Raw genomic sequence first — 15,994 nt, forward strand, 5'->3', positions numbered from 1 at the left:
CAGCAATTCTTCGGAATTGGTAAATGTATATGGATCGTTATAGAATACCTGTTGAACATTTTTGAGCAATTTTTCATTTCCATTATCATATACATCATTGGTCGTATCAACTGTGTTAATCCAATCTCTAATGTTGTGATCTATATTTAAATGTTCCAAATCTGATTCAAAATCACTGTACTGAAAGGATAAACTCGCAATATTCCTATTGCTAGATCTGATGCTATTACCTTCAGATGATAAGTTCACACAAGATGCAATTGATTTACTATCTATGGATACTATGTCAGAAGACTTTCCAAATAGTTGAATATTATCGTTGTCAATTTTGTTCACATCAGTAAGGCATGGTTGCTCATTACAAATTATACAATATATTGGTTTATGATCAGAAAAGTAGCACTCATAAACTCCAGCAGTAATATTTTTAAAATTGGCGTACACTATATCTAGTCGTGAACCCAAAATAGTTGTTGCTTCTGTTGACGGTAGTTTCGAAACATATGAAAGGTTGATCATAAAGGAACTAAACTCATGGATTTGTGCATTTCTTGTATCATTCAGATTGAAATTGAAATCACCTATGACAATAGTTGGACAAGATTCCTCCAACTGAAATCGAAGCATTGTATCTTTAAAATCGCAAACACTTACTTTTGGTGATTTATATCCACTTATTATCTGGATTTCATTAACTACAAACTTAACCAGATCTATGTGACTATGATAATGTCCCTTCTGATCCGCCTTGAATTCTGTACAATAGTCGACAACGTTTGCTTTCAAACTGCTTCTTACGAAACAAATAATTCCTTTGGCAATGTTCTTTTTAACATAATCCGGATATCTAATAGTATCTGAACGATAGACCAAATTGAATCCAGGAAATTCAATCTTTTCATTGGCGTACAAGCATGTTTCAGAGAAAATTAATATATCAAAGCGGAAATACCATGGGTCCACGTCTACATGCTTTTTATTTGCTCGTAATGATCGAATATTCAAGTAAACTACTTTGAGCCCTAATACATTAACTAAATTATTGTAAACAAGTGACAATGGCCGTTCATTTCTTAGTCTATCCATTTCGTTCAAACAAGCATCAATTGTGTTATTACTTTTCATATTTCCAGGAAAATTACCTAGAATATAAAGTCCTGAAAGACTCGTCACGCGGCTGAGCTCTACATAAACTAGCTGGCGGGTAAGGTTACCAGACTTCCTGAAATCAATACAAACATGTCTGTATGTTTGACCTTGACTTTTATGAATAGTTAGAGCTTCGCAAGGTACTATTGGAAACTGATCCCGAATCATCTGGTAATCCTTCTGGAAATGAGTTGTCAAGTTGTATACTTTCCTAGGGATTGGCGTCCAACTGAGGTTGATATTGTTGTTCTCCATGAAATTCCTGTACTGCTGTCGTATCTTCTTGCCTACACTACTAGAATCGAATTTTAGAAAAACAATAGTTGGTTTTTCAGTCCCAGGATTGCAAAAAACGTATTCTAAAACTCCAGTAGCTCCATTCACTAATCCATCTGCAACGTCAAGATTAGCTGTCAGCATGTATTTAATTCCTTGTTTGAACCGGATCGTATATGGATATCCTCCACAATCTTTGGTCGGTCGTTCTCTCCACATTTTAATCTTTGCAGTTCTTTGATGTGGTTTTAGTTTTCCTGTAATTGTGTCAACAGCAATGCACTCTATTTCAGATGCGGGTGATTCCGATATCTTCTTGTCATTATATTTATCAACATTGGCGTTTGTATAGTAAAGCCTGATGGCTTCATCGGGTACTTGATCTTCCTGTATTTCTCGAGATTTTATGATTTTGATGTCTTCGTCTGTCATATCTCCACGAGCAAAACTATTGAGAGCTCTAACAAAGCTCAAATCATCTTTCTGTCGCATAACCTCTGTAAGCTCATAAAGGTTAAATTCGTCCCATAATGGTGAGATGCTTGTTTTAATTAGACTGTGTTTCGGAGTCAAGAAGATGGCCGAGTCTTTTACAGGTGGTAATTGAAGAAAATCGCCAACTGTGATAACCGATAATCCACCAAAAGTTTCGTTTCGTCCAGTGATTTGCCGCAACCGTGTATCGATCCGACTAAAAATGGTGCTTCCGACCATCGATATCTCATCAATGATGACCAATTTGCAGTCCTTCAGTTGTTGTCTTAAATTGTTAGCAACATCCATGGGTAAATCCGACATTTTCGCATTTTCTTGTAGTGGTAGAGCAAATGCAGAGTGTAGCGTATTTCCTCCAATCAGGAAAGCTGCTTTTCCAGAAAATGCACATAACAAAACTTTAATGGAATCAGTATTTTGGTCTCTCAGAACTGAAGTTGAATATTCCAAATGGTATGTAATTAACTGGAAAATTGTAGAAATAACCATGCTTTTGCCTACTCCAGCAGATCCCGAAATAAAAATTCGAAGAGGTAACTTTCCGGTGCGGAATGACTTGTAGATGTGCATTACAATTTCCCTTTGACGCTCGTTCAGTTTACATAGCATATCAAAGAGATTGTGTTCGTGTATTTTTGCAGGGACAGTGTAAATAAAGGGTGCATTACTTTTTGGGCGATCTATCCCCACTTGCACAAGGATATCGATCTCTTGTTCCTTAGGAATTTGATTTTTCTCAAAATCTTCAATTTCATCTGCATCTGCTATTTGTCTGTGCTGTTCAGCTGCTATCATAGCATCATCCAATCGATCGCTAGACAACTTGAACAGGTTATCGCGATTTTTTTCGATCAACTCTTTGTTTTCATAAAATTTTGCACTCCAGTTAACCGATTCAATTTCCTCCTCTTCGTTTCTCCATGGAAGAAATAACAGCAATTGTTCGCGGAAGAAGTTGTCTGGATCTTTTTCATACGTATATCGCACATACCGTACAATTCGGGCCTTCCTGCGGCGTTTATGCTCAGTGTCATCTTTCTCCGTGTCGGTTTCGTTACCTTCATCGTCCGAATCCAAGTTCTTGTCTCGTTTTGTTTTCTTCGCTGTTTGGAAATAATATGCGGCATATTCAGCCAAGCAAACATCATCCAAGGCTTTCCGTTCAGAATAATGTGTGAGAACATCTTTTCCAACTATGTCAGTCGAATCAGGATTCATTGCTTGCAACTGCTTGGTTGATTTTAAGAACGCTACCCTTTCATCACTGCGCCCCGTGTTTATGAATATAGCAGATCGACTGAACTCTGTTATAGGTGTCCCCAAGCAGTGGTATACTGCTTCTGATGTTGAAATCACGTGTCCGTTCAGGAATTTGTTCATGATGCACCGTAACCGATCCTGTAAATTACGATCGCCTTTGTCCAGTTCAGTTTGAAGGTCTTTCAATCCTTTTGAAAGCCCTGCTTCTCCTTTCGCCACATAATCCACAATGTACGATGCTACTGCATATTCGTCCACAACAAGTTGCAAATCGACATTTGATTCCATCAAATTGAGAATTATTCGATTGTATGTATTGATATCTACCTCACAACTCCTGCGCTTATAAAAGATTGTCAACTTATTTATAGTGCTTCTTAAAGCTGTTAAATATGTCTCCTCTGACATCTGAAGGTGCTCCAAAACTTCATCAAAACTTTTGACAATTCTTTCTTTACTCACATAGAACTGTTCCATCAAGTTTTTGATCTTTTCCAGACTGGATTTCACTTCAGAAGTTCTTTCCTCTCTGGGTAATGGTTCAAGAATCGTTGTCCGTGGCATTACAAATTTGGGGAAATTGAATCTACAGATATTCTTATTTTTCTTTCCTTTACTGCATGTGGCGGTATGCTTGTGTCGCAGATAGTTACAAAATGGATTTTTCTCGTCGAATTCGCATGTGATGTGCTTGTCTGCAAACTTTATAACAGGGTCAAAAGTGCTGCTGTCATCACGATCTATTTTAGGTGCATTGTCAATCCACAACAATATGTGATCATGAGGTGATCCTCGCTGTTGAAATTCTCGTCTGCGGAAGAAGTCGGTGACCTTGTATGTTTCGAAAATTCCACCTTCTGCTTTGTTAATTAATCTCATCAAGTTCTTGATTTTGTTGTCATAATACATTGCAGTAAATACAGAATTTTCCTTTACCAGTGTTGCTCTTTCCTCGTATGGTAAATTCAATGCATCATACAAACTAATTTTCATACCTGATGTATACTGTACTAGAGCTTGAATCAATTCTGGCCAATTAGTTTCAACTGCAGATACCGTGAGGAAGAATACAGGAGTACCAATTTGTCTCATGAGTCCACATAAAACCTTCTTCTTATGCTCCATATACGCAGGGGCACATCGCATTTGATCCATGAATCTTAATCCATTGTCGAACGATAATAAACCTCCAATGTAATCTGGTTGCAGTGCTTCTTGAGCCGTTACATGTTTTGCATTTTTCTTCTTCCGAATGGCAACTTTTACAGAATTGTATGATTCATTCAGCAACTTTTTCTTCGAAAGGTGAAGTATACGCCGTGGTTCAATCCTGTTCTTGTAGTATCGAATATCCCATTTAATGACATCATTGTATGTTATATTTTTGTCTGTCAAATTCCGTGGTTGTCCAGCAAAAATTTTTGGAAAACAGAGATATTCTATGTCTGGGTTACTGTATGGTGATACCGGTTTCTGGTTTTGTCCAGGAGCCATTACTACAATTGCATTTTGAGCAGCTACCTCATTTAAATCAATCAGCAAGCATTCGTCGTCTCCTTCCTGCAATAAATTCGCGAAATCTTCGTCTATATTTACACCTGTTTCTCGTTCAACACTATCATCTTCAAACTCGTTCATGTTAGAATTTGGATCGTCGTCATTTATGCCCAAAACATCATCGGCACTTTCAGAGAAACAAATTCCGTACTTCTTATAAAGTTCCGTTTCCTGCAAGTATTTGCCAGCTGCTTCAATCTTTTCTTTGCGAACCAGCCCTTTCAGATAACTGCTTGAATGTCCCATATGCCTCTTAAACTCTACTGGTATGGCTATCATATTTATATTGTTAATGTTCCTAGGAAGGGACTGCTCCATTTCATTGACATCAGTAGGAACGTAGATCACACTGCCTTGTGCACCAATTTGAGGATTTGAAGCACGATGGTTAAGCATTAAAATTTTGATAAAAGGAACAAATGGTGAGACAATACGTTCCTCTACTGGGTTAAGTTCTTCCAAGCATTCCGGAACTTGCGCCAATTTCAATCCATTACTGCTTGAAAGCTTAGGTACTTTTCCAGCGCAGACGTACTTATAGCATGTGTGGCAAAGATAGTTCTGTACATGCTCGTCGTAGTTATTCAAAACATGAGAATCTACCCAAAAAGTTACACTCGAGTTCTCTGCATCAATTTTCGCAGCGATTAGGGAAGTCACCTTTTCTCGAGTGATTTTTTTTAACCCTTTTTCAAAGAACATCCGTTCACAACAAGAACAGAAAAACAATGGCACTTCTTTCCTGCAATTGATAAACATCAAAACTTCAGATGCACTTGACTCCATTGCACGACGCTTCAAGCAATTGTATACAGCGTCTCGGTGTCGAATTATTTCACAGCTCCGTTTTTCACGCCTGCTTCGTCGATCTCTTTCTCTTTCGTCGATTCGCATCATTTCATCTTCTCTTGAAATTTGCATACGCTCAATATTGCTTACATTTTCCATTCGAGAATACTGAAGGTTTGTCCGAACCCTCCCCATGCGCTTTCTATTCTGTTCTTTTTCTTGGTGAGAGAACTCTTCAACAGTGTTACGAAGATGTGTTATCCTCAGCAAATTTTGTTGTTGCTCTTGCTGCTTGTACTCTTCATCTTTCCTCATTTTCACCATCCTCTGTAAATTTTGTTCCTTTTCATGCTGTTTGTATTCCTCCGCCTTCCTTTTCTCCACCATCCTTTGTGCATTTTTTGTTTTCTCAATTTCTTTATACTCCTGATTCGCTCTAGTTAGAATCATTCTATTCTTATGTTTTTCGTTTTCCCGCGTACAGAAACCTTCAACAGTGTTGCGAATATTCCTTATTCTCTGTAGATTTTTCATATTTTCTAGGTTTTTGTAACCTTCGTGCTTCCTTGTTTCTGCTATCCTCTGGATATTTTTCTCTTTTTCATGTTGATTGTACTCAACACCTTCTCTCATTTCCAACATCCTTTGCGAATTTTTCAGCCTTTCCTGTTGCTTGTACTCTTCGTCTTCTCTCATTTCCAACATCCTTTGCGAATTTTTCAATCTTTCCTGTTGCTTGTACTCTTCATCTTCTCTCATTTCCAACATCCTTTGGGAATTTTTCAGTCTTTCCTGTTGCTTGTACTTTTCATCTTCTCTCATTTCCAACATCCTTTGCGAAGTTTTCTGTCTTTCCTGTTGCTTGTACTTTACATCTTCTCTCATTTCCACCATCCTTTGCGAATTTTTCAGTCTTTCCTGTTGCTTGTACTCCACATCTTTTCTGATTTCCAATATCCTTTGCGAATTTTTAACTTTTTCTTGCTGCTTATACTCCTCCCTCGTCCTAAGTTTTTCCATCCTCTGAGAATTTTTGAGCCTCTCATATTGGTAATACGTACGCTTCATTCTCATGTCCTTTATTCTCTTCTTATTTTTATCTTTTTCCTGCTCGTAGTAAACTGCATTTTCTGCTCGTTTCTTCTTCATGTTCTGTCGATTTTTTTCCTTCCGTACGTTTGTATTAGAGTTTTCAATCATCTGCTCTACGTTTTCCATAATCAATATCTTCTTCGTTTCTCCACCGTTTTCCTTTTGAGTTTTTCCTTCACACTGATAATTTTTCTCAAGCACTTTCCGATCTCTGTAGTAAACTTTTTTCACTTTCACTTTTTGTAGGTGCGACTGCTTTTTAATCTTCGGCATGTTGAAGCGTTGACTGTAATAATAGGCACAGAGAAACCAAAATGTACACTATTAAATTTTTGTTACTTAAAATTTCTAACGTTTCGCAGAGTTTGTGTTACAAAATAGAGGCACAAAAAATTACATTGGCCATCGACCGCTGGAGAGATTTACCGTTATTAATACGATCATGTTTCCAGAAATCAACGCACTTCCACAATTATTAATGAGAGCTTCCTCTGCCAGTAATCATTTTGCACGTGTATATCGTGTGGCAGTCACGAAGATAATCTAAGCATAAGGAAGTCAAGGGAATTTCCTTTACGAAAAGTGAAAACCCACGCCTTTACACTGTGGCCATAGGGCCCCCGGTAATCTTATTCGCAGTTTCAAAACATTGAAAAAAAATGCAATCCAAAGGAAAGCAATTTAATTCTATACGCAATAATATTTTTCGCATATTTTGGAAGCAGTTGAATGAACAGAATAGTTTATGCAATAGTGTAAAATATTCAGGAGCATTAAGTATTAATGATGTAAAATTCTAAGTACAGTAGACGTTCGCTCGGTGCAAACGCTTTAACTGCAATGCTTTTTAACTGCAAGTCCGGTAAGTGCAACAGTTTTGCAGTTATCGCACCGCTATCCGTCAAAGGTCTGTCAGAATAGATGACAGCTGCATAGCGATGCATTTTTGAATGCATTTTAGATCACTTTCAGACAAACTGACAAGTATTTGACGTATGTCAGTCGTTGCAGTTAACGAATTTCATTCGGTAGGTGAAACGTAAACATGTTGCAGTTATCGAACGTCTACTGTAGTATGTAGAAACACATTTCAAATCACTAGCAATGATAATCAAATTAAGCAGTGTTTAGAAGCCGAAGTGATAAATGAAACACTCGGCAGTTTTTCTTCCCTTCTCTTGGTTCTGTTTCAATTGCCACGCGCGAATTTGTTCTCTCGTCGAGTTGCATGGTTCACGAAGGAATACAAAGAAGATGTTCCGATATGCAAAAGCTGCGACGAGAAGCGGTCATCACTAAGTGTAACACTTACTGAAGCTCTCTCATCGTTGACTTCGAACAACTGTGAACATACGTTATTTTTATCATTATTTATCGCATTTTCGCTCTCAAAACGTAACATACCATTTAAATAAATTGTATTAATGATGTTGCAGGTTGCGTTGCCAAAAAAATTAAGATTAGGACACTATTCTGACAAAAAACATTGTTGCCGAATGCTTCGCTTTCATTAACATTACCGAGTATCCTCTCTTTTGATTGCCCTCTCGTATCGTAGTATTTCGGGAAGCGTTCCCGAGCATGTACAAAATCACAGAACAAATGTGTATCTTCCAACAAATTTGAAGTTTCGAGGTGGAAGTCGTAAAATTTTCACTTGGAAAACTAGATTGGAATGAATTACCTTGGAGAAATAAAAAATCATCAAAGCGGGCCTCGTTCCCACCCTATGCTCGCTGTACAAAAAGCTTGCTTTCCACCACCAGGTTCGCTAGTGTCCAGCAATCAAACGAGCGGCTCTTTTCGTGATGAAGATTCACCCCCGTGACAAAATGCATGGCAAAAACATAGGTAGGGCATCCATAAAGTACGTCACGCTTATAGGGGGAGGGGGGTTCAGGTAAGTACGATACGCAATGTTATGAATATAGGAAAATCCCGTAAGGGAGAGCAGGGATGGGAACACTCACTTTCAAAGAATTACACTCACTTGCTATTTTCTCAGCTCAGAAGCGTGCAATCAAGAAACGATGTATGGACGACTTTTGCATTGTGGTTTTATCTAAAACTTTGCCGAATAGAGTAGAGGTCGCACACGTATACCAAAGTCGTGACAGAGTTGTAAAAGTGACTCTCCACGAGGTGAGTGTAATTTACACTCACCTCGTGGAGAGTTGCCTTCGCATGTCCCTCACGACTTCGGTATGCGTGTGCGACCTCTACTCTATTCAGCAAAGTTTTAGATAAAACCACAATGCAAAAGTCGTCCATACATCGTTTCTTGATTGCACGCTTCTATGCTAAGAAAATATCAAGTGAGTGTAACTCTTTGCAAGTGAGTGTTCCCATGCTTGAGGGAGAGATGGGTCGAGAATTGTCAAATTTAGCGTGACGCACTAAATGGATGCCCCTCTAGGGTGCACTTTTTAACTTGGAAAATAGTAGTTTACGCAACAAGGTGCAGAATGACGATTTTTACAGCACGAGTCGTACATTTATCCAACGAGGCTTGCCGAGTTGGATAATTACGACGAGTGCTGGAAAAAATCGAGTTCTGCACCGAGTTGCGTACAACGTTTTTTTGCAATTTCATTAATTACCCTTGAGGATAGTTTTTAACAAAACTTTTTCATCAAACTGCACACTGATGTTCATAGCCATGTTTAAGAAAATCTGAACATAACAGGTTATACTGTGCAGTTGTTACAATTTTTCAAAACTGCGTCCAGAAAGCATCAAGAAGTTGATCAAAACTGAAAACAGTGCTGTAATGGTTCATTACGCAAAGCAAATCAGTGCTGTAATGAACCATAACAGCACTGTTAATTTGGTGTGGGAAAGTAGGCCTTTTCCTGTCAGATTTGCGTGAGGTAAAACAGCCTATTACGATGAGAAATTGCAAAAAATAACTTTACAGAACCAAGTGAGCCATCATTAAGGGCTGTTTTCAAATCAGAAGGAATTTCTCGGCCTATCTTGATTCATAGGAAATTCCTAGTCTGAATCGCTCAAGAAACCGTGTTTCTTCAATCACAGTACGCAGTTGCAAAGAAATGACAATTCAAATGGTAGCCACTGTAGGAAGCGAGGGGCGGATCACTACCAAGACAACTGAATCGAAAATGCGTTAAAAAATTTCGTGATTTGACCTAATGCGTTGAAAAATGCATATAATGCACTTAAAAATGCGCCAAAAAATTCAAATTTTACTTTTACTGTGCGCGCTGTTTTCAAATTTTCTGTGGGAGTGAGCAGTAGGCGAGATTCGTGCAGCAGACAAAAAAAAAGTGAGATTCTGTTGTAGGGTATTATAATCTATTATAATCAATAGTGGACCTCTTAGTAACTGAAAATGGCTCTGAAAGTGAAAACAGTATGATTATCCTAATTAAACTGCCTTTGTCAACGATTGTACAACAGGTTCTATGTCATTCATACACATTGCACACAAAAACCTAACAAAAATCATCCTATATTTCTCATAAAATTATCATTTTATATCTGGTTCAGTATTGGATTGTTGGGGTACACTATTGGGTAGATAGAATTCTCTTACCATGTTAAATCGGGGACAATACTGCCGTAATTCTGCAAAGTGACGTAAGCGACATTTCCAATTGTGACGTCTTTTGGTGTATATCTGGTGAAATAAGAACACTGTGGTATACCTGCTGTATTAGGATGCAAGATCTAGTTAATCTAGCATCTATGAAAGAAAACTTAGAAAATGACCAGGAGTTTGATGCACAATAACCCCAAATGTTCCAAAATGGTCAATGTCGCTTACGCCACTTTGCAGAATTACGGCAGAATAGTGGACCCCCTTAGATAAAATTATTTTAACCAATATAGTGGTTCCCCAGATTTGTTTTCATTTACAAAATTGTTCAAAACATTGAATTATTGCTTACCAGCGTAATTCCACTACTTTGAACTACTGGCTAGGAAGATGAGCTAGGAAGTTGACCGATAATAACAGGGTGGGCAGGAAATTTGAAAAAAAATATAAGGGGGTCCACTATTAGCTAAAATACCCTAAACCAACGAAATCGGTGACACATCAGCTTCTCACCAAGCGGCAGTACAATTCACTTAATTCACCGCAATAAATGAAGTTTTACTTACCTTGAAGTCTCACTTACCACTTGCCGAACTTTATTATAACTATTCAAATATAATTATTTCACTTTATATCAATAATTTCAATAAATTTAGATTAAAATTGCCTCCGCACCAAAAAAAACTGTCTGCCGTTAGAAATATTTTCTAACGGCCTGAAGTACACTCGAAAAAATCACCATTCTTTAATCGACTGATTTGTCCAACATCCATTTCAAATTCTCATAATCGTGTTTTCAAATGATGAATAAACGAGTCGGAGTCTAGGGATCCAAAAAACGAATTATTTTATTTATTTGTTTTAATAAATAGGGTCTTGAACCATTTGGGCAGGTGTACCTATTTTGGGCACTTACCGCTATAACTAAGTTAATTTCAAACGGATTGATATGAAATTTTGTATAGAGTTAGGCACGTACAGTATCTAACTCTACCCAAAAACTCAAATCAATCGGTTTGAAAATGACTTGGTTATAGCGGCAAGTGCCCAAAATAGGTACACCTGCCCAATTGGTACAAGACCCTACCAATTGAAATCATTGATTGATGCACCAAGCGAAAAGAAAAATAAGTTTTGACATAGGCCTTTTCATGTGACAGATCCGTGCATGCATTTGTTTACAAAGCTTGAACAACAGCTGCTAACAAGAACGTGTCATCTTCATAGAAGAACTGTCAAACGCCCGAACAATCAGCTGATTTAAGACGTCAAATGAAAAGGCCCATTCAAGCGGTGTGCCGTTTACATCATCGACCAAGGGTTCATTTGCATATTACGTAACGCAAAATTCCCCAAATTTAGACCCCCTCCCTCCCCCATGTAACAATTTTTGTATGGGAAATTTTGAATTTTTGTATGGAGCGTAACACAGCGGTGGACCCCCTCCCTCCCCTCTTAGCGTTACATAATATGCGAACGAACCCCAATCAGCGACGACGATCTCATCGACGGCACATCGCTCGGATGTCAAAACTGTTTCTTCTGTATGCATCGATATTAGCCTCTGCATGCTGTGAGTTTTTGACTTTTACTGCGAGCAATGTTTTCAAGTTTTCCGTGAGAGTGAGCAGGATAGCACCAAAACAGTGCTCGCAGTAAAAGTCAAAAGACAAAAGAATTTTGCCAGCATACACTGGCTAATTCGCGACTTCGAAGTTACCGAATGTGCGTGAAGGTTTACGTGACAAAAAACGTGGGGGAATATTGTTTGCTTTTTTTCACGCACATTTTGACAGTTCCTTACGAGATGTTTCTTTAGTGCGACAAAGAGTTGGAATCTCTCTCAACTTCGAAGTCGCGAATATTTAGCGAACTTTAGGCTTAGGTTTTCGTTCAGTGCAGTTTGATTTTTCTTCTATGCTGTCTGCTAAGCTCATGCTGCCAGTCGCACGCTAATCTGAAATGACCCAGCGGCTGGGTAATTTTTTGAATTTGTTTCTATTTACACGGAAGAAATAAAGTACCCAAATATAGTTTTTTTTTACCCAACTCCAAGTACCGTGTGGGAAGCCATATTTGAGTATTCATTCATCACAGACAAACAGACGTAACACTCAAATAATAGTCCATTTTACGAGCCGGTTTTATGAATGAAAATTTGACAGGAGCTACAACGCTGAGTTAAAACTATAAGCTGTTTAGCCAAATTTGAGTTTTTAAAACTTATTCACTAGGTTAAAATATTTTTCCGTGCATATTCAAGAAATCTGAGTTTTCGAGTTACCCGCACGGAACCGCCAAACTACCCAAAATTGAGTACTTTTGACGCAATTCCATAGTTCGGTCCAATAAACCAAAATTTGAGTTAATCGATTAAACTCACGCTAGGTAAATTGCCTTTACCTCCAGCTAAAAAAATATACTCAAGAGTCACGGAAAATCCAAACTACCCCCTTTGGGTAGATACATCTCTGTTTGTTTTTGACAACATCGGTGAACCAGAGAGGGAAAACAACCTACACGGAACCGCTAAACTACCCAAAATTGAGTTCTTTTGACGCAATCCCATAGTTCGGCCCAATAAGCCAAATTTGAGTAAATCGATTAAACTCACACTAGGTAAATTGCCTTCACCTCCAGCAAAAACATTTATTAAAGAGCAGGTAAATTCAACCCAAGACCCCCCCTCATTCAACCCAAATTTGAGTAAACCTGCATTTACCCAAAATTGGCTTATTGGGCTCAAGGACCCCCGTTGGGTAGATGCATCTCTGTTTGTTTTTGACAACATCGGTGAGGGAAAGAGGGAAAACAACCTAATTTTGGGTAACTAGTTTATTCGATAAAATCGGAGAAATCAAACTACCTAATTTTTGGGTCGATTTTACTCAAAGCTGAGTATATCGAATAAACTAGTTACCCAAAATTAGGTTGTTTTCCCACTTTCCCCCACCGATGTTGTCAAAAACAAACAGAGATGCGTCTACCCAATGGGGGTCCTTGAGCCCAATAAGCCAATTTTAAGTAAATGTAGGTATACTCAAATTTGGGTTGAATGAGGGGGGGTCTTGGGTTGAATTTACCCACTCTTCAGTATATTTTTTTGCTGGAGGTTAAGGCAATTTACCTAGTGTGAGTTTAATCGATTTACTCAAATTTGGCTTATTGGGCGGAACTATGGGATTGCGTCAAAAGAACTCAATTTTGGGTAGTTTGGTGGTTCCGTATACATCATGAAAATCCGGATTTTATCCATGGGTAGAATCGACCCAGCCGATGAGTAGTTTCAGGTTAGCGTGTAGCGACAGTTGTCATGTCAAGATCAACTGCTATGTGACACGACTGCCGCCAGTCAAAATCCCCATCGCGAAGGTGCCAGCCTGTGCCAGCATTAGCTTTGTTTATGTTTTCGAGTCCCAACAAAATTCTCAGAGGAAGTGGTAGTTTTACAACGCATTTACTGTTGGCGGGGATTCTAATCATCCTTTTCTTTCTTTAGATCCATCCTGATCGGATAAATTACGGTTTTTGTGAAGAAATGTGCATTGACTCGCAACATGCCGCCAAAGCGAAGGAATGCATTGTTAGCATCGGTGAGCTGGTCCTCGCCGGTGATGGTCAAAGTTCGGCGGAAACAGACGCCTTGATTCTCCTGGAACGCCACAGTGCCCTATTCTCACCATTCCTCTACGTCGACTACGTACAGTGGCAGAACATTCTAACTACAAAATGGCTTCGATCATCCGTGGAAGATCACAAGGTCGCGATCTTTGCATTGCATTCCTCCCACCGTGAAATAGCTCGCCAACTGCTGGCCCGAGAAGACCTGGATGAATCAACGTCCACCGGTTCAACAGAAGCTCGTGAAGCCCGCGTAACGGTGCTGAACTACTTTATGAAATACTTCAAGAACGTCCTGATGGCAACCGGATCGAAGCCCTACGAGATAAGGGTTGCCATTCGAGGATTCGGTTCGATGGTGGAGGCCTGCAGTTGTCTGATGTCGGAGGAGTACATGAACGAACTGCTGCTGCTGGTGATGCAGCGAACCGAGTTCGTGTACCTGGTGGAGGAAAAGTCCAACGAACTTTTGGAACATTTGCCGGATTTCGTCCAGGCTCTGTCGGATATTATGAGCCACGTGCGCGAGTTGACTGGAGTGCAGATCATGGCGCTGCAGAACATCATCATCGGGCTGGTCAAGGATTTCCACTATCTGAGCAGTTCGTATCACGAGCTGATTGTGAGTTCTCTCATGAAGACCTTCGACAATTTGGGTAAGCTCGGTGGCGGGGTTCTGGATAGTTTGCTGGAGAAGATTGTTCTGAGAGGGATCATCTGGAGTTGCTCGCACATGCCGCATAAGCGTAGCTAGGTCATAGCTCTAGGGGGGGAGCCAAGGCCATGTCGATATAGATTTTTGATACTAAAATGATACTTTTCACCTGAATTGCGTGATTTTTTTTCCGAAATGGATTATTTTGGAGGGGGCCAGGCCCCCCCTGGCCACCCCCTATTTACGCCAACGCACATGCGTAATCAGCGTAATGCGTAATCGCACACGTAAATCAGGGGAGAGGGCCGGAGGAAAACTCAAACTGGAAAGTTTACATAACCTACATATTGGGATTCTAACAAGTCTGTCCTTAATGTTTCTGCTAATAAAAATATTTTATTTCAGGAGGATTCAGGAAAATTTATTAGGGCATTGCACCATTTGGGTAGGTTTACCTATTTTGGGCACTTGCCGCTATAACTAAGTCGATTTCAAACCGATTGATTTGAATTTTTGTACAGAGATACTGCACGTGCCTAACTCTATACAAAATTTCAAATCAATCGGTTTGAAATTGACTTAGTTATAGCGGCAAGTGCCCAAAATAGGTACACCTGCCCAAATGGTACAAGACCCAATATGATACAAACATTATTGTAAAATATTTAACCGTTGCAAGCGTATCACAAATAGCTTATTCAGTGAAAGATGTGAAAGTATATGAGAGGACATGGTGAACCTAATTAACCCCTTCTCGCCCACGACTTTTTCCAATGTTTTGAATGACAATACGTTCTTTGAATAAAAAGTGCTCAAACAAAAGTTCTTAGAAATCACTTAAATTTATCGAAATGGTAAAATGAAATTGTGGGTCTTCGTGGCCGTGTGGCCACGCCACCAAGCACTTCATCGCATCGTGCTGGAGAGCGCAGGTTCGATTCCCGCCGCAGCTGTCAGGAAAAGTTTTCGGCTGTGCCACTGGGCGTTGCATGCTAGTCCGTTGTCTAGTGTCGTGCTTCCTTCAAAGAGCGAACAGCTCACTGGAAGCACTAAACGTGTCCGTGTTTTAAATTTTTGTTTATCAATAGTTTCACAATTGAACCAATTAGTAGAGTGTTTAAGTACTGTCATAAGCTTATAACCTTTTTCCAATAGCTATTCTACAATATTGAAATGAGCTGGTTTAGGTCAGATTCATGAAAATGTGATGGTGCTCTACAGACACCATGAGCGTTGAAGGGTTAACCTTATATTCTGAGTATGAACAACTAGCATTCGTGAACCTTTGTATCTGCTCTTGAGGTTTAAGAAAAAAATACGCATATATTCTAAATTGGCTATTTCCTTGAAGGCTACTTAAACCGGTTCCGGATCGTGATCTGAACTTGAGTTTCAATTCTATGATTCTATCAAAAATGATTCAATTTGATGTCGGTTCAGTGCATTTTCAACATTGTTCATTCAACCTTTTGACATTTCGACCTCCGACCTTTTGTCATAGATTCCTTGAATGGTCCGCCATCTTGGATTTTCTCATTCTG

General features: G+C 39.2%; 1 protein-coding gene across 1 annotated transcript; it reads left to right on the forward strand.

Annotated features, from left to right (window-relative positions):
- Positions 1-11,538: 11,538 nt before the first annotated feature.
- LOC109622916 (DNA-dependent protein kinase catalytic subunit) lies at positions 11,539-14,878 on the forward strand. Its single transcript, XM_020077374.3, has 2 exons — positions 11,539-13,617; positions 13,677-14,878. Exon 2 carries the CDS (start codon positions 13,716-13,718, stop codon positions 14,550-14,552), a length of 837 nt encoding a protein of 278 aa, XP_019932933.2. The 5' UTR covers positions 11,539-13,617; positions 13,677-13,715; the 3' UTR covers positions 14,553-14,878.
- Positions 14,879-15,994: the final 1,116 nt, after the last annotated feature.

This window comes from Aedes albopictus, chromosome 3, assembly GCF_035046485.1.
Source record: "Aedes albopictus strain Foshan chromosome 3, AalbF5, whole genome shotgun sequence".
Classification (NCBI taxonomy): domain Eukaryota; kingdom Metazoa; phylum Arthropoda; class Insecta; order Diptera; family Culicidae; genus Aedes; species Aedes albopictus.